The sequence below is a fragment of the Centropristis striata genome, chromosome 18 (genome assembly GCF_030273125.1).
Source record: "Centropristis striata isolate RG_2023a ecotype Rhode Island chromosome 18, C.striata_1.0, whole genome shotgun sequence".
Lineage (NCBI taxonomy): Eukaryota > Metazoa > Chordata > Actinopteri > Perciformes > Serranidae > Centropristis > Centropristis striata.
Window position 1 is genome coordinate 10,506,794 of NC_081534.1, and position 23,649 is coordinate 10,530,442.

The 23,649-nt window shown below is 39.7% G+C and overlaps 1 protein-coding gene across 1 annotated transcript in view; it reads right to left on the minus strand.

Annotated features, from left to right (window-relative positions):
• emilin1a (elastin microfibril interfacer 1a) overlaps positions 1–19,142 on the minus strand; it is a 31,992-nt gene extending 12,850 nt beyond the window's left edge. Inside the window, exons 1-2 of the mRNA XM_059356044.1 lie at positions 18,788–19,142; positions 3,859–3,975 (exon numbers count right to left, since the gene is read on the minus strand). Of these exons, the coding sequence (XP_059212027.1) occupies positions 3,859–3,975; positions 18,788–18,903 (233 nt within the window). The 5' untranslated portion in view covers positions 18,904–19,142. The remainder of the gene's footprint in view (positions 1–3,858; positions 3,976–18,787) is intronic.
• Positions 19,143–23,649: the final 4,507 nt, after the last annotated feature.

Genomic DNA, 23,649 nt, shown 5'->3' on the forward strand with positions numbered 1-23,649 from the left:
TGGTGATAGTTGTGAGTTGTCATGGTGAAAATACTAAAGTGTTGCTGTAAAGTATGTCAGCAGCTCCAGAGACTATATATATTGGCTAACTTATTAACTTAGCACTACAATGTGCTTGTGTCTAGATGCTAACCATAGATTAGCGAAGACTCATGAGACTCACTACCTGACAGCATTTTCTAACTATAACCATTTAAATTACATTTTGTTTTTTTAGCCCAGAATCACAAATTAGCCTCAAATGGCTTTATATTCCGTTCTGTATGCTGCTGTTGAACAGATTAAATAAAGACAAAATTTGTGTCATCACAATCCAGACCAATTTTGGACTTGAGCTAAGCTGATTTGTGCCAGACCATAACATTAAGACTTAAAATTTGTAGTGTAACCGTTATTACCAAGTCAAAGACCCAAAGCAGTCCCTGAACCCTGTATTAAATACCACCCCTGTACTCTGTTCATATTAATATGCAGTAAGTCACTGGATGTCTGGGAAATAGCTCCAAATCATCTGCTGATGATGGATGGGATTAAGAGTGCTTTGTAAACTTTCGAATGTTATTTCTGTCCCATTTTCCAAAAGAAATCCACTGCATTTAGCCAGTACTAAATCTTAAATTTGTGCTCCAAGACGATCCATCTGAAAAAATATGAATGTTTTATTTGGATAGCTCTTCTGTAGTTTTATCATTAATGTGTCATTTGGCTCTGCAACTAAAGAGACTCCCTGTTACAGTAACAATGCAATAAATAGACCAGAATTGGCCGGAAGTCTCCCTAAAGATTTATGGCAGCATCACAGGCACATTAACAAGCCTGACTGTGAGTTCAGCAGGTTGCTCTCCTTTATGCCAACCCACAAACATCACTGTAGGTATCGCAGAGCCTTTTCTGTGCCATAGTAAAGATTTCATCTTCCAGCTCCCTGCTCTGAGAGCGTGAGAAAAAGGGATTTGACGTACTCTCAGAGGAAAAACAAAAACAGAGCCTGGAGAGGTGGCTGGAGGAGGAGTTGGTTGAGCTGGAGAAAGAGTAAGAAAGGAGGAGAGTCATAAAAAGAAAGACAGAGTAAGAAGAAGAGGTTGTTTTTACAGGGCAGAAGACTAGACTGTGGTGCCTGGAACCCCTGTCAGCGTCATTCTTAGCATAGCCCAGGTTTAGGCTGAGGCCTCTGGCAGGCGCGGGGGATCAGGCAGCCAAGACAGGGTCAGACAAAATGGTGAAAACTTCAAAAGAGGAAAAACATCAGGAGGCGCTTGATTAATGTTGTCTTGCCAGCACAATATCCACATTTGAATCATTAAATCAGTCATATGTAGAATACATTTTCATCGATATTTGTAAGCCATACTGTTGCTCCATCAATGTGATATTTGTGAGATAACGAGGTATTTAGGGGGAGATAGCAGGTCAACAGTAGGTGCCACATAAAAGTAGTGTACATTATCTGAAAGCTAGGGATCTGAAGAATAAATTGAGATGTGTTTCAAGTTTTTCTAGTCTTGAATCTGTAACAAACATTGTATCAAAATGTTAGGCACCTTCAATTTTTGAAAGATTTAGACTGTAGAAAGGCTTAGAACATATGATGGAAGTATATGAAGGCTATTTCCCTCAATTATGTCTCATAATTCGTCACAATTTTTGGGATACCATTTGTGACCAAATTTGGTTCTAAGTTGAAAAAATATTGACCAATCCAGAACTTGAATTCCTCAAGACACCAGGACTTCGGGGAACACCAAATAAAAGAAGAATCCATGCTGTGAATGGTTTTCAAAATGTTTGGAGATTACTGTATTTTCAGCAATTTAGCACTTCTGTTCTGGAAACTGCTGAGAAACCCCTTTATTGACAAAAAAATAAATACATACACACACACACACACATATATATATATATATATATATATATCATCTTCATGGTGTGATTCTCCTAGAGGTCACAACAGGTCATTTTATACAGTGAGGTCAAGTTTTATCACTGCAATGAAATGTAACTATGGGAACATCTAATAAATACAGTTGATCTCACTGAATCCACAAGAATCTGAGCTTTCCAGTCACACCCACATTTATGCAATTCCGAGACTGTTTAGGGACCCAAGTATTAGGGGTGGGCGATATGGCCCTAAAAGATTATCACGATATTTCAGAGTATTATCGCGATAACGATATTCTTGATGATATCAAAAATACTGAAAAATATATAGAAAATTATTTTTTAGTCCATATAAATAAATAAAAATTGTACAACAAAATAAAAATCAATCATAAATCTAAATGTAGTGTACATTGCAAATCTCAACAGTTGCCAAATACAAAAAAATTACTTACTTGAGTATTAGCGAATAATAATAAAAAATAACCTTCTAGGGGGTCTGGGGCCCCCTGGGAGAAAATTTTGTACATTTTATAGTACAATGTGATCAATCTCGTCCACTTTGAGAGCTAAATGTGAGCAAACACCTCACAAACACATCATTGGCTATTTTAATTAATTATTGTAAAGCAGAATAAAGGTTCTTCTATGTTTTATTTAAGGCATCTTATTTTGACTGTCTTCTTGTAATTTCTGTGGTGGATTCTGTGCTCTTATTTTGAAAGCTGCATTTGTGAAGCGACAGGAAGTAATAGTAGCTTTTTGTGATTAAAACAACTTTAATTGTTAGCTAATGTTAGCTCGCGGCTAACGAACGGCACAATGCAACAGTGTGTTCGGACCGTTTGGACCTCTGACAGGACATGTTAATAGTATTTAGATCGGCTCACGCACACGCAGACGCACAGAGAGAGAGAGGGGACGCGACTGATACATTACAGACAGGTAGGTGCTTGTTTTGAAGCGCAGTGGGAGGGCAGCTCCGTATATTCAGTACGTGTGTGTGAATGCGTGCGCATGTCTCGGAGGAGGACAGAGAGGTGGGTCGGGGCTTAGACTGACTGACGGGTGACAGACACTGCTGAGCAGAGACACAACGCAAAATAACTTTATGTTATGAATAGTGTAGATATACTTTCAGTAGCTTGAAATGTGACGTTAGAGCAGCACAAGAGACTCTGGCGGGCCGCCAAGGTCTAGGTAATTAATAGGAAATCCTTACGCCACTTTGTCAAGAAGTAGGGCATGTTGCCAATATCGTGATATGCATTTTTTTTACCCATAAAAAAAATATACCGGTATTATCGTGAACGATACGATATGGCACACCCCTACCAAGTATGCAGAAATAGTCAGATACACCATTTTAGAATAGATGAAGAAATAGAAGACAGGGATTAGCAAAATTGGATATGTCCATAAAGGGGAGACTTGTGGGTACTTATAGAACCCACTTGCATTCAGATGTCTTGAGGTTAAAAGTCAAGGGACCCTTTAGAGAAATGGCCTTGGCAGTTTTTTCAACGTCAAAATTTAGCCTCACTTTGGAGTGTTATTAATTCCCCTTCCTGACATGATATGGTTTCCTTAGGTCTTCTAGTTCCTATGATATGATATCAGCAATAAGACTGAGCCCCAGAAAAAGGTCTCAGAGGCTTAACCGGCCAAATACTGAGCTGTAATTATTTCTTTTGTGATGTTCTGGATACGCACAAGCCTAGCTACAACCAGACACTTTCCTGACCAGACTCTCCTGAGAAAATAAGAATATAAGTAAGTAAATAAGAAATTAGTGTATTCAGTGTCCACAGACAGGAAACAGGGGAAGACGATGGACGGACAGAGGATACAAACTCCTGTGGAACAGAGGACAGGAAGTTGTAGGAGCAAGATTGAATACAGATGAGATTCCAGCAACAGAGAGGAAGAATCAAAGGAGATACAAAATACAGAAGAAAAGGGGCAACAGATACTTACGCAACTCGTGGACATTGGCCCCATGTACAGCGCTGATAGTCTGGTTTGATATACGTCTCCACCCCATCCTCCATCACACAGCTAACAGTGCGTGTCACCACATAAGCACACCAGTTCCTAAGAAAAAACACAAAACGGAGCCAAGAGGAAATGACAAATGAATGAACTGTGTGATGACCAGCAGTTTACTGTAAGTTCAGCGTCAGGCGTGACACAAACATAGCAGTCCCTTTACACACTCAGTATACACTCTGTGGCTGCTCTTTGTTTCCAGGCAAAATAAGGGAAAGATTTGCAAAAATAATAATCAAAAATCTGGTCACTTGTTTGACTGTGAGGCTCCACTGTGAGTTTCAAGATCAATATCTCAAACCCCACACTGATTATTATTCTGTACAACATTCGAGAGAAATGTTCCGCTGGTGCAAATGTCAGATCAGTTCATGATAACTGCATGATTTCAACAATGGCTACCATTGTATGCCTCCCAAATTCCACACTAACCAATCCATACAACACACACACACACACACACACACACACACCCTGCATATCCATGTAAAAACTACCATTGGTTATACTCATTCCACACAGCTGGAAAACCAAAACATGGGGCTAAAACTGGCTGCATAGAGCTACTTACATTACAAAGAATGATTTGTGTTAAAGGTAATACACAGTATATAATTTATGGTTCATCAGTTGAGGTTGAACCTCCTTTTTGAAAGATTTCCAAGTCTTTTTTATAAATACTTTGATAATATCCAAACTCTGAATCTGAGAAATTCCCCGGCTGCAATGATGGTGCAGAGACGCCAAGAGTGTTTCAGATCTAGGATGAATTAACCCTTCGTTAAATCTCTCCCCTTGAACACGTTGGAGATTCAGTATCAGACATGTTAAATTGTAAAACTCGTTATCTGGAGAGGTTTGAAGGACATGTACAAATTTGTGGAGCTAAAATCAGAAGAGTACAGCATATTATTAACTAAGATAGCACTTTTATGTTATGCAAGCTAGTCAAGGTGTTCTGAATGTATACTATATACATGCTGCTTTTGCTTTTTAAACATTGTAACAGTGAATAAAGACGTAGCCGACTTTAAATGTTCATCTGAAAATCTGCAATGTTTCCCTTAAAACGATAGCTTTTCGGGATTTTGGACATTACCACCATGATGACCATTTTTTGTGTGGAATGGGTGACCCTTTAGTGTACACGTAGTTTTGTAGAGTTAACCTTGTGGTTTTGTGACCCTGACAGCTTCCTATAACTATCTCTTCTAAGATCAGAATCGGCCACAACTCGGACACCAGAACTTGGCAAGTAAGCTGATAGCTTTGCATCCGAGACACTACTGGCAAGTTTCTTAAACAACTTAATGTCCAAAATCCTGAACTATCCCTTTAAGGAGTTAAACTGTTCCTCCAAAGCGTAATTTCTTCTGTCTCCATAGCCAGTTAAAATGGTGGTTCACTTTTACATTGTGAACTGCAGGCTTTAGCTTCTGCCTGTACCTGTTTAGGTGTAGATAGATAGATAGATAGATAGATAGATAGATAGATAGATAGATAGATAGACAGATAGATAGATAGATAGATAGATAGATAGATAGATAGATAGATAGATAGATAGATAGATAGATAGATAGATAGATAGACTGACTTTATTTATCCCAAGCTGGGAAATTACAGTTTCAGTTTACGGGAAATTAACCTGTTTCCGCTGAGTCATTTTGACATCTTGGATATATCCTTCAAATGCATACAAGACCTTCCCCGTCTCTCTGAAATACCTTTTTAATTTCCCCTAAAATTTGATTTCTTCAGGGAATGCAGCCAGTATCAGTGTTGGCTCCATGCAAGCTCCAATAGCTTGACAGAGTAGCAGCGACCCAACAACGATGGGTGGGTCTAAGTGAATACAAGTATATAGACGGACAGCATGACAAAAATTAATGTGTATAATGTAAAATATCTATTTTTAATATGCAACCTGGAAGTCATTGCATTTGTGGCCACATGAGGTTATATAGTGAGTGTCTTAGCAGACACAGAGCAACATTAGCATTTATTTGGAGTCTGGTTTCTGGACACTTGGCAAATATAAATGGAATATTCACTCTTTAAGGTATTTTTTCGGTTTCCACCAACTCCTAAGGGAAATCTCTAGATCACAGCTCCTGAATGCTCCACTACGTCCGCCAGCTAGTTGCTAACTTTGTCTGAGCCCTGGTGAACAATGGGCTTTTATAGAAAAACAGCTGCCTGTGGTGGCCAAAATAGCAGTTGGTTTGACAATACAAGCAACTTTTCATATTACATTTGACCTATTGTTAATAAAAAATATTGATTACAGCAGCTTTAATGTTATTTCATGTTTAAACTATTCTTAACCTTTAACCCAAGTCAAATACTAATCCTAAAACAACCCTGTGAAGGCTGACCAAAAGGAATACACAGAACAAAAATGTCCTTAAACATGTCTTTGAACTCAAACTTAAAGGGACAGAATTACAAGAAACACACACTCCCACGCACTCCCTCTGTCTACATGTTACCCAATTTGTCCTCATCCCTCTGACCTCCTTTGACCCTCAGATATCTCTCTTGATAACAACTGCAGACAGATTTAAGACACAAACGTCCTTCAGTCGCTTTCTATCATCATTTTCCTATTACCCAGAATCCTCATCCACTGCTATTTCCCCAGTGGTTATTATGGCCAATTAGTGTCACTCTCAGATTCATCAGAGCAGCGCTATGAAGGGTTTACAGATAAAAGTTGGAACATACAAGGAGTTCCTTCATGCTGGGAAGTCAATCAGCAGCTTTCCTCACTTTGTCTGTCTTCATGTCTGTCTTTCTATGTCTCTTTCTGTCCGTCTCCATGTCTGTCACTCTGTCTCTGTGGCTCTGTTCACTCATTTTATGTTTATTTGTAGGCTCCTTGTCCATGTGGGTTTCTTTCTTCCCATCTAACACTTGCTGTCTCTTTCAATTCACTCACTCCACATCTCTCCCTGTACATCTCTGTTTATTATCTCCCTCTTCTTTCTCACCCTTTCAACTTGTTTCTTCCTCTGTTTCCCCCTCTGTGTGACTACAGCTCTCCCCTGTTCCCCTTAGACGTGATCCTCCCCTTCATTCCAGAGCTTTCTGACTGACAGAAAGAGTTTATCATGATTTGATCCTCCCCTGTACCCCATGACCTCCTGTTCCTGTTGCTACTGTACGTGGGAAAGTGAACAAAAATAATTAACCCATTCTTCGGTAATACTGTCAAGGTTTTTCTCCGCAATCACAAGCATTCAAAGGGTTGGTCAACTTAAAGGTTAAAGGTGTCGGATATGGCCAGCATTTATTAAAAACCTTGAAATACAAACTAATATTATCAAATGAATGTGAAGAAGTAACAGTTATGACATTATGTTAAAAGAGTCTATGTGTTGCAGAGATAGTGTTATTAGCATGCTAACCAGCTAGCTTTGGCCTGTCCTGTCTTGTAAAACCCAATGATGTGGGATTATTTGTAGTGACTTGGACTCAACTCGACTTAAGTCACTGTTTTGATCATTTGCAACCAGGCAGAAAATAAATGACCAGTGACGTGACTTGGACTTGGAAGTTAGAGACTAATGACTTATCATGACTTGAAATTAGCATGCTAACAAGCTAGCCATGGTCTGTCCTGTCTTGTAAAACCCAGAGATGTGGACTTAAGTTGTAGTGTCTTGGACTTGTTGACTTAAGTCAATGTATTGATGACTGACAGAACTTAAATCACTTGACACGTGACTTGGACTTGGAAGTTCAAGACTCGTGACTTATCATGACTTGAAATTAGCATACTAACCAGCCAGTCATGGCCTGTCCTGTCTTGTAAAACCTAGAGATGTGTTTTGATGACTTGCAACTTGACCTGTACGAAAATGAATGACTTGAGATTGAAAAGGACTTGGAAGTTAAAAATTCACTTATACCGCCTAGAGACATGATGAATTTTTGTGTCATTCGATGCTGCATTAAATGGCAGCTATCTGTTGAACATTTATTTTTTATGTTTTGACTTGACATGACACTTGACTTGTGACATGATTTGACTTGATTTCCCCAAGACAAGATAACTTAGGATTTGCTTGAGACTTGGGCCATATGACTTGAGTGTCACAGTGAGTGTGTCACAGTAGCATCCAGTCAACATAAAATGATTCAATATTATGTAAGTCATTATATCATCATATAATTAAGGAAAAGTTCTTAATTAACATACTTATACAATAATTGATAGTACATATATATATAGTACTGTAGACAAGTAATGTGTGTGATGGTTGGGTGTTTTATGCAAAACAATACAGAATGTATTCTTGGAGGCCCGGCTTTATGAAAAAAAAAACACGAGTATGGATTGCAGATAAATAGCTTGTGCAGAAATGTTTCACTGAAAAATTTTGCTGACATTCACAGTATATCATGTTGCTTTGAGCTGATTTGAAATCAAATCTAATTTCAGCTCAGCCTGAAGTCAACACCAAGCGGAGCATAAGCGAAAGTCATTTGGCTGAAATCAACCATTGTAATGCATCCAAACTGCTCTGTGATTCCCTTTCCAAACATTTGTGGTTCTTCACGGTGATCCACATGGCCTCGAGCTATGCATTGAATAGTATTACGCTATTCTGTGGTTTGTTACGTTGCATTTAATGTTACTGTCAGAGTTTGGATCGCTGGTGACTCAGAGCAAAACTCTGCCACCATACATCTGAAATGAGTCAAACACAGCTGTCTCTCCTCTCATGTATTTCCACAGTTTTGCGGTTCTTCGCAGTGATTCTTAGTGCATTACACTCTGTGAGGGTTATCTGTGGTTTGTTACACTGCACTATGTATGTTGGACCCAAAGTTTCTAAGAAACAGGAATCTAACATCTCCATCAGGAGTTCGACTAATACAGAAGGGATAGACAACATGTAAAGTAAGACAGTGGTGATAAATCAAAACAGCTCTGTTTTCCCCCTGGAGTTCCACTGTGTTGTTTTTGTCACTGTGATTCAGTGGCCCAGCTCTGCCAATCTATTATCCTGACTTACTGACTCCCAGGGTCACAGACACAGCAGATAAAGCAAAAAGTTGGCAGCGTTTACACCCTATCTTCACTGATGGAGAACAGGCACTGCGTTCTATATGAATAAACCTAACATCCCTCTTTTTTCACTACTGAGCAGACACAGATGTGGACACATGCACGCACATATAAATACAGATGCAAACACTTTAAACATCCACACCTACTGTACATACCCCCCTCCCTGATGCTTCATTTTCCATCTTTCCATCATGAGCTTCTCACTCCGATGAAACACATAAGAGGAGCCTTTATATTTCTGGGAGAATGACTAAGTGTTAGTGCAGCTCTAAAAAAAAGTGTGGGTGTGCTTGTGCCTAGACGTACGCCTTTCACAAAAAAAGAGTGGATTTGTTCATGTGTGCCTGCATGTAAGTTTTCTATTGCATGGGTGACACCTTCAAAACAACATTTCTGCTCCAAGCTCAAAGGCCTGGTTTCTCTCTCTCTCTCTCTGTCTAACCAGCGTGAAGTTAAGCATTCCAAACAGTAATCCTATAAAGTCCCATTAATCCAAATGGCTGCAGAGAAATCGCTCAGATGAAAGTCCACTAATAGACTTGGCATCTTTTCCATAAGTGTAAAATACAATTACCAGCACACACGTCATTTATAGACTGACAAGCACACTGCACACGCATTCATGCACTCACAAGAAACTCACACAGCCAGACAAGGACACAGGCGATAAAACGCGTAGATACATTTTTCCACTTTACTACACCGTATGCTTTTATAAACTGAGGACACTTAAACATGACAGTATACAACCTAATGTCTCCCTTCAATGGCATATACAGGAGCTAATCTCCCCGTTTCCTTTGCTATATCAGCAACACAGGATAACACTGCACATAAACAGTCCAGTTCCTGCACATATTACTGAATGTTTATAGCCACAATATGTATTTGGAGAATGTTTATCAGAAAGCGGCAGATAAAGACAGAAATGGAAAGCTAGAGTACAATGCTCATTGGTGATGTTCAACAAAACATTGTTTAAACCTACAGAACTTTATTTCAATTCTTGCAGAGAGTCAATCAGACATTTCCACGATACCAAATGTGTCAGGCTGTGTTTTGGGGTCATGTTTATCCCCACTTAGTGCTGCCTCATGCTTCCCTTAAAAAAAAGACATTGTGGACGCAGTTGTTTGTTGCTTTTTCTCATAAGAGGGAAAGTGAACCAGATGTGACAAACCAACCAACCAGTTAGTCCTCAGCCACAATGCCTTCTGTCTTGTAAAACCAAATTTTTTTTTTATCTCAAGTGTTGGGTAACACCATGTTTCCCTTTCACAAGTGGAAAGACTTCAAAGATGAGGTCTAACTGGTTGGTTTGGCAAACTTGCATCTGGTTTACTAAAGTGAAGTCAGTCAGTCATCAGTGGAGCAGAGTTTAACCATCAGTGATAATGTGTATAGCATTTCCATGGACCTCCCTGGTCTTCATCTACAAAATGAAACTCAAAGAGACCAACTAGGAAGAGCTTTACCACAAAGAAACATAAATTGACTACAAAGAGACACAAAAAGACAACAATACAAGCACAAAGAAAGGCAAAACAAGTGCAAACAGACCCCAAAAATGACCATCAAAAGGGACAAAACAACCACAAAGAGACACAAGATGACTACAAAGAACTCAAAGCATCTACAAAAACACAAAAAAACAGAGAGGTGCGTAACAACTAAAAAGAGACACAAAATAACAAAAACAACCATAAAGTATGCTTGTCTTGTTGCGGCGGCTTTTGCATGACCTTTTGGATTGTAACTGTCATGACTCACTGTGAATTGAACAAGCTGCAGGGGTGATGTGGTCTCTGATAATGGTCCCATTTAGAGTAAAACAGATGATAAAGCAGGGTATGCTTTAGGGTGGGGCTACCATATAGCTAAGCTAAGCTAGCTAGCACTATAGTGATAGTTGATGATGTATCGTCATTCCAGCCTCTGCTCTTTGAAAAAAACAATATAGAGACTGAACTTCTGACTTTGTCCATTATTTTTAACAGTCTATATGCCAACTACTAACTCCTGAGTGAAATAGAGGGCAAACAAAATCACGTATTACGTTTGTAGCGGTCAAGAAGTAGTATCTCCATGGGGTCTATTGAGAATTAGTCTGTTATTTTTGCATTGGATTTTGGATCATTGCAGAAAATAAGCTCTGTGGCAAACACACGTTTTGTTCAGCAGGATAAACTTCACAAATTAACACAACTTTTATGACGTTTGTAGCTTTAATGCAGCCGATGAAAGTAATAGTAAGCTAACATTAAGCTCTGGAGAACTACACCACGTTCGCTTGATTCCAGTGTCACAGCGGACTAGTGAGTGAGTTCCGGTCCGTGTTGATGACATTTAATGTCCCCGACAACCACTGTAGTCTTATTTAGCCACTTGTTAGCAACCACCTTTTTAAGGACACGTAAAAACTCCAAAATTCAATAAATGGAGGTACTTACTAACGTATTTTATGTCATACAACAAAGCGCCAACATATCTTCAGCTTGTGTTAACCACAGACCTTCTTTCAGGCTTCTAACTAAAAACCCATTCAAAATCCTCAGTTTGAGAGGTTAGACCCCATGGCCCTAAAGTGCTCACTTACTTCCTGGTTAAAGAATTCATTCTTGTGGGGCCCAATATCCACCTGTTAAGCTGATAAACACTTCACAATGTTCAGCAACTATTTGCTAACTTTGTCTGTCTGCTGTTTGGTGCTGAGCAGGTGTAAAGTAGGTTTTAAGAGCTTAAAACAAAACAATGAGCTAAAAGACATTAAAATGTTCGGAAGAGCTGAGAGAAAGTGATAAAAAAGTGACCACTTTTTCATATAATAAAATACTGACTATAGCAGCATTGAGATGTAAGCTAACATGGACACATATGATGAAACATGCACTGATGAAACCGACAGTAGCATCAAGTGACAAAATGTTGGCACACAAAGTAAGATTGACATACCAGGAGCTGTTTGTGACCTTTCACAATTAATACAGCACAGCCAGAGAGATACACAAACAAGAACAGGAAACAAACCTGAACACTGTGACATGCTTGTAAATTAACACAAAATACTCTTTGTCCTTCTCCTACAGACACATACATACAAACACAGCTTTTATTACTTCTCTGCCAGGCACCGAGTAGTGAAACTTTCATTGTACACGTCTTATTTTTATTTATTGAGCCATAACTCAGCATGGGTGGAACTCTTGCACCTGTCTGAGCATCTTTTTTATTTCCCAATAAATTTCACCTCCTTATAAAACTGCAGACAGACACTTCATAGACAAGCAGGAAGCTGCGGTCTGACATCTCAACCCTCACATACCATGTTCATTTTATTCAACACTATCTCTGCATGAGCCCTGCAGAGGAGAATTGTGTGTAAAACTGGAATAATCATTGACAAAAGTGACATGGAGAGTTAGTGGGAGGAAAGGGAATGAAAGAAAGAAAAAGGGGAGTAGAGGTTTGCTACTTAAACAAAGAAATCACTTGGCGGCGCCTATTGTTGAAGGATCTTTCATTTAGCTTCAAGAGAAGGCTTCAACAGCGACCTGAATAAGAGGGCGGAAAGGGGCGTGTCCCAGTGTTTGAACTGTGGCCCAAAGGTCAAGCACCCCTCCAATGTCCTTGTAAAGGTATACCCCGTACACACACAGAAAAGCACACAGACTGTCACAGACGACAACATACACACTCGAGTGCACTCACTCATGCTTGAGTGATCGCACGCCGACAGACAAACACAAAGGCAGACACACACATTCCTCCAGTCTTTCTGCACTGTCTTAAAATCAAGTTTTTTACTCACACACACACTTTTCTTTGGATCTGTTCCAGAATCAAGGGACAACGAGACTGTGTAAACTTCTCTCTGATTGTTTAGCCTGGCGGTCATGAAGATATACAGAGAATGGCCATGATACTGACATTTGCTTTAGCATTATTGCTCAGATACGTCAGAGTTCAGAGGGCTGCAGGAGTTTTTGTGGCTCACTTGAATTTTAACCATTTATGGAGGCATGTGCACTTGAGACACAAGTCTCCTCAAAGCCCTAAATTTGCTGATGCCAAAAATAGCACAGGCTATTTATGCAGGTAAAACTTTATTAGGGTCTCTGAAGTACAAAACAGTGAGTAACAGTTGTTCCATTCATCCTTTAAGTTGAGAGGAGCGTGAAAGTTTAAGTAGTTCTTGTGTGGCAGGCTGGAGTGAATATTGGGAAGGGATCCAAATCTCTATAGTATTCTGTAAATTTATGTAAACAGGGTAAAGAAAGCTTTCTCAAATGAAATGCATGCTGGGAACTATGGTAATTAAGTTACAATGGCTGTGACCGGAAAGGATCCTTTTTCCCACATTTGCTTCACCATATATAATGAGATTTGTTTACTGCCCTAATTAGCAGAAAGCAGAAAATCACACGGATTATGTGAATTTGGATCCTTACCGAAGTTTGGTCAACAAGAGGACAATCCTGTTAGTCTAATTGCTTGGCGACATGAAGGCGCGATTTGGTATACTGTCACCATCATAGTAACCTTTTTACGATGTTACAATGCACTGTGGGAAATATATAATTTATAAAGCTTTTCCACAGTTGTGCCTTAAGATTCAGACACCAAGACACAAGACTAACTTCGTACAGTCATGCTAACGGCTTGTGAGGCTGTACCTTTTTGAGGTACTTAAGGTAAAGTTATAACATGTTACTTTTTCAGATGGTGATTGGAAACACACAGCATTTAAAGTTGGTGATCAAGCGTGCTAGACAGTGAATGAAGAGAGGGAGCGAGAACAGTGAATTACAGAAATGAAATGTTATTTTCTGCTTGTTTCACAGTGAAACAAGGTGAAGGTGAAGCGTTGTCAGATTTTGCATGAATGCAGTCTGCAAAAGATTTTTGTTACTTTAGCATGTCAGAATGCTAACATTAGCTAAGTATTGCTAAACACAAAGTGAAACTGAGGCTGATGGGGATGAAGGTGGTTTCTAATATGCACGGGGACCATTGTTTTGTGGTGGAATGGGTGACCTTTTAGTGTAGCGTAGTTTTATGGAGTAAAACCTTTTGTTACTATAAGTATAAAGAACTATCTATTCTACGATTGGAACCAGCCAGAACTCCGACACCGGAGGTCAGAAAGTAAGGTAATGGTTTGGCATTACCGAATTTCCCTTCGGGGATGAATAAAGTAATCTATCTATCTATCTATCTATCAACTAAACTACTAACAAGTATTTCATACTGTCCAAAAACCAAAACTATCCATTTGAATTCTGAGTAACAGTAGACAGAGTCTGATTCTGTTGCACTGGAGCCACTTGGGTCGATTAGCATGCTCTGGGGCAATTATTAAAAGAAGCTTAATTACTGACAATTTTTCTGTCTGAGTGCCCAGATTGCCTAAACCTACTCCATTATCAAGGGTAATTCCTTAGCTACTCTATCACCATTAGAATTATTAATTGCCAGGACAACATTTGTACTGACCATTTGGATATTCTCCTCAAGTGATGTGCCTTCTAGAGCAATATCATGTTGGTGTGTCCTAATGAATGAGCTTCAATTGCAGAATGTGTGAGATTTACACCATATGACCAAAAGCATGTAGACATGCAACTCTCAGCTGTGTAATTACTAAACTATGGGCTTTTTAATGCGGCTACAATCATGTTTTGTGTTACTACACAGCCGCCACATGTCTTTCAAACATAGTAGGCTTTACAGTCAGGATTCTGGCACTGACCTTGGGAGATACAGTCATCCCAAAGGTGTTGGATGGAGTTTCAATCAGGGCTCTGCGCAGGTCAGTGAAGTTTTTCCACCCCAAACTGGGAAAACTACTTTACTTTACGGGCCTGGCTTTGTGCATGGGAACATTGTCACAATGAAACAGGAAATGGCCTTCCCCATACTTGCCACAAAGTTGGAAGCACACTAGTAATTAAGATTATATTCTGTGAATAGGATTCATTCATGCCCTTGCCCAGTTCATGGGGAAATTAATTTGGCATGTCAACATGTTTTTGGCTTGTTTTGGCTAATAGCTCTAGAACATAAATTTTGTCTATTTGACCCCTCTGTTTTTCCTATTACAATCCACAAAGCAGAAGGCCATAAAACAGTCAATTTTAAACAGCTGGACTCCAGTGTCTGAATAAAAGCTACATTTGTCTATTTTTATGGCCCCTGTATAGAGCATCCCATTGCTAATGTAAAGAAAAAAGTGAAGGGAAAGTAATTGTGATTAATGAAAGAGAAAGATGATGATAAAGGATGCTCTGTATCTTCTCCTTGCTACCCCCCAGTGGTGATGTCATGTCTTGTCCTTCAACTGTACATGAGCCTGAACAGATCAGTAGTCCACCTGCATCCAGCCCTCTTCCTGTCACTGTCTGGAGCTGGCGGGATGACGTGTAGCTCTGACATTTTGGCAGGAGATGTGTCGGACAGACAGCTCAGGGTCCTCCTGAGCCCCTCAGACCCCTGCTGGATGTCTTCAGTTCATTCAACAGCCTTTACCACTTATGGAATACTTCACACATCTGTCAAAACAGATCAATTGAGTTCAAACAGATGTCAGAGGGGCAAACCGCATTGCCATGGGCCAGCGCATTCTTCCCCCCGATGCGTCACTTTGCGTGTGTGTGGTTTGTATGTGTGTGTGTACGTCGCAGGTCAGCCATGCTGACTCCTTCTGGTTCTCCTACTAGTTTCAGCAGGGGGAAGGCATTTGAGGACCCAGGTCCCAAATTCTGCTAGTCTACTAGTCTGTTTTTTTTCTCCTGTAATTATGTTCCTCTCCGCCTTTTCTCACTCTTTCATTCTCTCTTGTCATTCATGCTCTAGCTCTCTCTCTTTCTCTCCAGTTCTTTGATGTTTATGATATTTGATGGAATCATTGCGCTCATCTTAAAGAACAGACTCAAGATTTTTTTTCATCCGACAAGAAGTCTGCCATCTTGGATTTCATGCATTATCTTTTATTTTAAAGACGCATATTTTAGGACTTTAGGATACACAAACCCATGAAACCCATGTTTAAACTCGTGGGTATTCCAATTGAGCAATCACTTGCATGCATGTTTATATCGATATAAAAAATATATCGATATATTTTTAAATGTGATATGGAATTAGACCATATCGCATATATCTATATAGTTTAAAAAAAAAGCCTTTCTTTATACATATAAATGCTGACCTTACTAGGTTTTGTCATATTTAGTTATTTTATAATGTTCATTATTATTTTCTCATATAAATATATTTATTTCAGAAAAAGGTTGGCCTATTTAATTTCATAGGATATTTTTATTTTATTTTACTTGTGACATGTCATATTTGGCTTTGACTGAACATTTGCTCTCACTTTACAATAAAAATTTTGGGATATATATATATAGTATATCGATATTCAGCCTAAACATATCGGGATATAACTTTTGGTCCAGCCCTAAGCTCCACCCACCTGATATCGGCCTTTTTTTTTTTTTTTTTTTTTTTCCAACTCCTCCTAGAGATTTATCGGATTTGTTTCAAATGCCGTAGATATAACCCTCTGACTGATGGGGCAATAAACTGTGAGGGAATTTCGATACCTTGAACGATGATGTCACAGATCATATGACAATAAGACATTTTAGGCACTTCAGAGGTATGAAACGTTTTGAAACTCCTCTTAGAGGATAACAACAGATCAATCCAAAGTTTGGTCAGCAGAATCTCAAGACCTTAATGATTTCACATTGGGAGGCTTTTGTGTTTTCGCAGAGGGCATTGCTGTTGCCAGCAGATTTGCAAGTTTCGGCATTACACAGGAAGCTGTTGTAACTTGACTTTACATTGTCCAATCTGCCCCATCTTCATGTCCATATTGAGTCATAGCGCCACCTACTGACAAGTGGAAGTCGTCTTTATTTGATAAACATCGTCTGATTGACATGAAATTAACAATGTGTGGTCTACACAGCAACATGATGTATAATTGGTGTTTTTGTGTGTTTGTTTTCTAGCATCATACTATTAATCATTTCAATTAAATCAGATAATTTATCTTTTTCATTCTCTTCTATTCACCTTTTTTTCTTGACTTTTTAATAAATCATTTTCACTGTCAATCAATATTTTTTTCTTTTCCTCCAACTTATGCCCTGTGTCTTACTCTTTCTATGCCTCCCACTTTCTTTCTTTCATAGTAGCCACCAGTTCTGCTTCATCATACACCAAAGAGGCCAGCCATCCATGTCTCATCACTCAGGCAGCCACAGCAGCAGCAGCAGCAGCAGCAGAACACTGCGCTCAGATGTGGAGAGAAACCTGATAGAAGCTCATATTGCAGAAGCTCAACTCTCTGAAGCCTGGCCTGCCTTGCATACACACATACACACACGCTAAGTACAAACACATGCAGGCATGCAGGCAGACACATACCACATGTGAGAGATGGACTCTGTCATTCATTCACTCCTTCACTCTTTTATTCATGTACACACACCTACATTTTCAGTCATTCAATTTGCCAAAACTTCCTCTTGCAGTTAATTTACAAGCACACACACAAGTCACACATCTGTCCGCAGAGGTGAGGGGGTCGTCCACACACAGGGCCCTCAGGCAGAAGCTCAATTACATGCTAATAACACACTGTGGGGCAGCAAAAGCACAATAAAAACATACATGTGTTGGCTCACTGACAGTAGTAAGAGCTTTATGAGCTACAGCCATCACTGATTTACAAGCAACCATTAATCAACTGTCTCTAAGATCTAAATTATTTCCTTACTGCAACATAAAAGAGAGCAAGGTGGCAGTTTAGGAAGTCTGAATCTCTCATTTTAAAATCCAAAGATTACACGCTATCAGTCTTCTGGATAGATGGCGTCCAAAGTGCGGTATCCCTGCAACTTGTCACTCCCTGTAGAGCCCATTAGCCTTTACTTGACTGGAACATGCTGTTGGCCAAAATGATGAATTTTCTTCCAACAGGGCAGAGGCTGGGGGCACTGCAAGAAACTCTGGGCCCCCTGAAAACTTTTCACTTGGGGCCCTGAAACAGTAAATATCTCTAATCCCTATAAGCCCTGTGCAGCTCAGGGCCCCCTGCATCATGACACCCCCTCACACACCCATCACCTCCCATTCAGTGAGGGATCCAGCAGTAAGAGATCTTATCATCAATAAGATACTTGCTCTAAAAATAACCAATTTGCTTCATATACTTCTACAAGGGATTATATTTTATGTCTGAAAGAGAAATTCATGTAGAAAATGTTTCTCAATATTGAGATGATTTTCTCCCATTTATCCCAATATGGGAGGGTTGACGGAGTATTCATTATTCATTTATTTTTATTCATTATTATTCAGTGAGATTTTTTTAGATTTGTTGTACAGTAGTGTAAGGGTTGCATAACATTTTCGTTATCAATTAATCTGTAGGTTTTTTATTATTATTATTATTATTATTATCAATTAACTTTGTGGGTGATGTCTTCAAATACCATGTTTTCTCACCTTACTAGTCCAAAACAGAGTTTTCACATTAGACAATATTAGGAAGACCCACTGGAAGTGCAACATTACCCCTGAGCTTCCCCAGACCTCACTTTGGGAACCACAGAACAAGAGCTGTAGCAGTAATCCTTGGTCTTAAATTAACACTTTTTCCAATAGAGGTTTTGAACTGCAGCTCTTTTCTTTTGTTAGTACGTCTTACATTGAACGTGCCACAGGTGAAATCATTTACACACGTGTGAATCCTTCATGTTGACGTACCTGTGTCTGCTGGCTGCTCTCTGTCCGGACTGAACACTCGACTCCGCATATCCAAGACCCCAACTAACCCGGGCCGACACGAAGACAAGCAGGTAAAACACCGTCTCCATCCTCATGTCCGGCGTGGGTTAAATGTCATTTAGCTCCAAAGTTTATCCTCAAAAAGTCTCGCGGTATGTTTATCTTCAGTGACGTGCTGTCTGTAGATGAAGATGGAGAGCCATGACTTCACAGGATGACAAACTCCAGCTAGCCCCGCAGAGTCCAGTCAAGTGCATTTCAGATGGTAAACTAACTGCGGCTGAAGCGGTGGAGTCTGCTAACTGCTGCTGCTGAAGAGCGGAGCAACAAGAAGAAAGTTTCCTGTCAGGGCTCCAGCAGCAGTCATGCCCTCTCTCTCTCTCTCTCTCTCTCTCTCTCTCTCTCTCTCTCTCTCCCTCCCTCCCTCTGTGCTCTCTGCATCTCTCTCCCTCCCTTTACCCTCGTGTATATTTTCTCTGTTTCTCTTTTAGGCTCAATTCAGCTCAACGAATTTCAGTCCCATTCAATTGAAACTATAGTAAGGTAATTATTTCAGCTTTGCCAAAGCAATTTTACTACACAATAATGAAGAAGGCAGTCCAAGAGAAACAAGGAGAGTCCAGAAATCTTTCAAGCCTAAACATTAAATTTTTTAGTGTACACTGATCCCAATTTTACCATTTGTTTATTGTATTGTATCCTTTGAATCCCCATTAGTCTTCATAGAGATGAAGACTATTCTTCCTGGGGTCCACATTAAATCAAACAATTATTACACAATTACATCATTACAGCATTTATACAGAGAATAACATGAAGTCATTCATCCTTACATGATTATAATGTATATTAACATGATTATTAAGTGTATAATGTAATGTGTTAATAATAATTTAAGTGTGTAATGTTGCTGCTACACTGTAATTTCCCAGCTTGGGATAAATAAAGTCTATCTATCTATCTATCTATCTATCTATCTATCTATCTATCTATTATAAAAGAGTTACATGATTATAGATGAGTATACGAGGTAAGCATAAAATGTACCATGATGTTCAATGCAGATGTATTAACATGCTTGAGTTCAACTTAACATGATTGCCTAATTTCATAGAAGGCTTTTGTAACATAATATTATGACGAAACAGTGCTTCTCTCAGTTTCAGTTTAAAATTTGACGCTCCACTGGTTGTGATCAAGTGTGGGGGGAGACTGTTCCAGTGAGCTACAGCTCTATATTGTGAATTGTAGTTGCTTGAATTTACATTTATTTCACAGCAGTGTAGATATGTTTTGCTCATGTTAGCTTAAAGGAGCAGTGTGTATCAGTCAACAGGTCCTCATACCTAAAGATCGGAAAAGGCCATTTGCCTGTGACTCCCACCATGACATTTATGACCGTTCTAAAAAGACAAATAGGCTATATGACCAATCCATTTAATTTTGTTAAGCTGTTTCAGTTTTAAACACATAGTTAACATTGTGAAACAAAAAAAAAACTTGGTTAGGTTTTTGATAAAGATCATGTTTGGGATTAAAATAAATACATGACATAGATTCCTCCTAAGCAGCATGTCCCAGTGCAGATGTGCCTATAACCTGAATTTTATCCAATGGCCAGTTGCTGGCAACACCACCGGTTGCAAAAAGTCAATAAAACAATGACCCTACTTCTCACTTGATTTATCACCTCACTAAACATTCTCATAATAAGTTTGTGGGGGGTCTGTGGCTGAGTTGGTAGGTCGGTGGGTCGAACGATGACTCCCTGAGTCTACATGTCGAAGTATCCTTGGGGAAGATACTGAACCCAAAATTGCTCCTGATGCTGTATCATCGGTGTATGAATGGTTTACTGACAGGTGACAGGTGGCACCTTGTAGGGTAGCCTTGGCCACCTGTGTATGAATGTGTGTGTGTGTACGGGTGAATGATCATCCGTAGTGTAAATGTGCTTTGAGTGGTATATGACTAGAAAAGCGTTATACAAGTGCAGTCTATTTACCATTCTCAATCGCTAGTTTCAAGTGTTCTTCAATACAGCATGATGTTTGTTTTTTAAATTGTGGTCCCAAGTTTTTAGGGGGGAAAAGCCTTTTTTTCATACTTTATTAGATGGTGACAGAGAGAATGGAATGGGGAGAGAGAGGAGAAGCAGCAAAGGGACCTGGGACAGATTTGAACCCACGTCCACTGCGTTAAGCACTGCTCTCTACCAGTGAGCCCCACAGTTTCAAAAATACGGTTAACATGAATCAAAACAAAAAAAATACTGGGCGCCATTACAGAGGTGATGTAGAGTGCACCATGCTAAAGAGGGCAGAAAACATTTCATATCACAATCTTTTTATTTCTGGCAGCTAACCTTGTACAATTTCACGACAGCTGCCCAAACTCCATCTGCTGATAGAGATCATGGGAACTCTAGAATAGCTACAAAATTTGGTGAGATCATTTTGTCAGCTACTGTTCTCAATGGCAAGAATAAACTTTCAATCTCTTGGTCTGATATCCCTGACCAAATTGAAAATGTGAGAAAAAGGGCACTATCAACAGCCATAGATAAATATAGGGTGGAGACCTTAAATCATTCAGTGTAATGAAGCTTGATGCAGTGATGAAGGACGCATGTAAACAGACTACAACATGCATAGCTGAGCTGTGATAATGTAGCATCATTATGTCTGTGAATGAGTGTTGCGGTTCTTGCTTGATTTTGAAAATACTCAGTGCTCCTCTTTACTAAGCTATTATCTTTGGCACAACGATGTGCAGGCCAAGAATGACGTCATCACATACTTTGCGTTTAGTCTCCGCATGCTGTCACAATTGTCTCAAACCACCCCATATATAAGATTAACAGTGATTGGCCTGACCCGGGCCATGTCTGCTGGAATGGGAGGGGGGACCAGACATATCTGCCAGAGCAAATAAAACATGAGCTCAGAGATTTGTATGGTTCTCAGGCTACAATTTAGAAAAGAAACAAAATTAAATCCCTTTAAAGGTTTAGTGATTCTCATCCAATACACTTTTTGTCAAATTAGGCAAATATCTCCTCATGGTCCGCTGGCTGTCCATTTTGTGTGCACACTGAAAATAAATCTGGTGTTCATACACAGCCCTGGCTCTTTAAATGGGAAACAAACAAAGGGGCTGAGACTGGGCCACACAACACTATTGTTCCATGAGAAATAGAGCTACATCATGATTGTAATAAATCGTAAATAACATTGGGTTCAAATAACAAGTTCAACTAGGACTGCGCGCAGTACTGAACGGGCCCTCGCAGTACACGCGTGTTGGGGCATGCTGCCGTTGGGGTTTGTGCGTTACAGGGGCCAGTCTATACCACCCCTATGAATTTCATTGCCTTAAGTCTTATGGTCTGGGCACAGTGACACCTATTAAATTAAACTGCCGCCAGAGCGCCACCTAGGGGCCGATCAATAAAACCTTCAAGGGTTATTCTCAAGTGGGCATTGACAATAAGTATACCAACTTTGGTGTTAATCCGACCAACCGATTTGGAGATATAAAATACTTCAATTTAAAGAGTGCCACCTAGTGGTAATCGGCCAAAATTTTGCAGAGAACCTCAGGGGCTCATGGGGAAGTAGTTACCTGAGTTTCATGTCATTCAGACACACCAATGTGGAGATATGCAACACTTTGTGTTTTGTGTTGAAAATAGCGCCACCTGCAGGAAGTTGTTATTTAATAACTTGAGTATTCTTTGGGTAATCAAAATTATTTTAATAACTTTTTGTCATGAGCGTCCATAGATGCGGTGTGCAAAGTTTGGTGCAAAACGATGAAATTGCCTAGGAGGAGTTCGAAAAAGTAGGTTTGCGACATTTCGCAAATTTGCGAAAAAAAACGGTAGGCGAAAATGGGAGTGGCCTATATCCCGAGATTCAGCACAACCCAGTGAACGCGTGGATATAAGTTTTTTGAATGTGCGATAAAGTATGTGGGAGTTATTAGCCTAAACGCGCTTTCCTATATTATAGCGCCACCTAGTGGTGGAAATTCAGGATGACAATAGATTATAAAATTTTTCACCAGGTGTGACTTATATTTAAAGTTTCATGAGTTTTGGGGTATGTTCAGGCAGTGAAATATGCGATCATTTGGGAAGAAGAATAAAAATAATAAAAATAATAATAACTAGGACTGCGCGCAGTACTGAACGGGCCCTCGCAGTACACGCGTGTCGGGGCATGCTGCCGTCGGGGTTTGTGCGTTACAGTGGCCAGTCTATACCACCCCTATGAATTTCATTGCCTTAAGTCTTATGGTCTGGGCACAGTGGGACTCATTAAATTAAACTGCCGCCAAAGCACCACCTAGGGGCCGATCAATAAAACCTTCAAGGGTTATCCTCAGGAGGGCATTGACAATAAGTATATCAAGTTTGGTGTTAATCCTACCAACCGATTTGGAGATATAAAATACTTCAATTTAAAGAGCGCCACCTAGTGGTCATCGCCCAAAATTTTTCAGCGAGCCTCAGGGGCTCATGGGGAAGTAGGAACCTGAGTTTCATGTCATTCAGACACACCAATGTGGAGATATGCAACACTTCGTGTTTTGTCTTGATAATAGCGCCACCTGCAGGAAGTTGTTATTTAATAACTTGAGTATTATTTGGGTAATCAAAATTCTTTTAATAACTTTTTGTCATGAGGGTCCATAGATGCTGTGTGCAAAGTTTGGTGCAAAACGATGAAATTGCCTAGGAGGAGTTCGAAAAAGTAGGTTTCCGACATTTTGCGAATTTGCGAAAAAAATCGTTAGGCGAAAATAGGAGTGGCCTATATCACGAGATTCAGCACAAC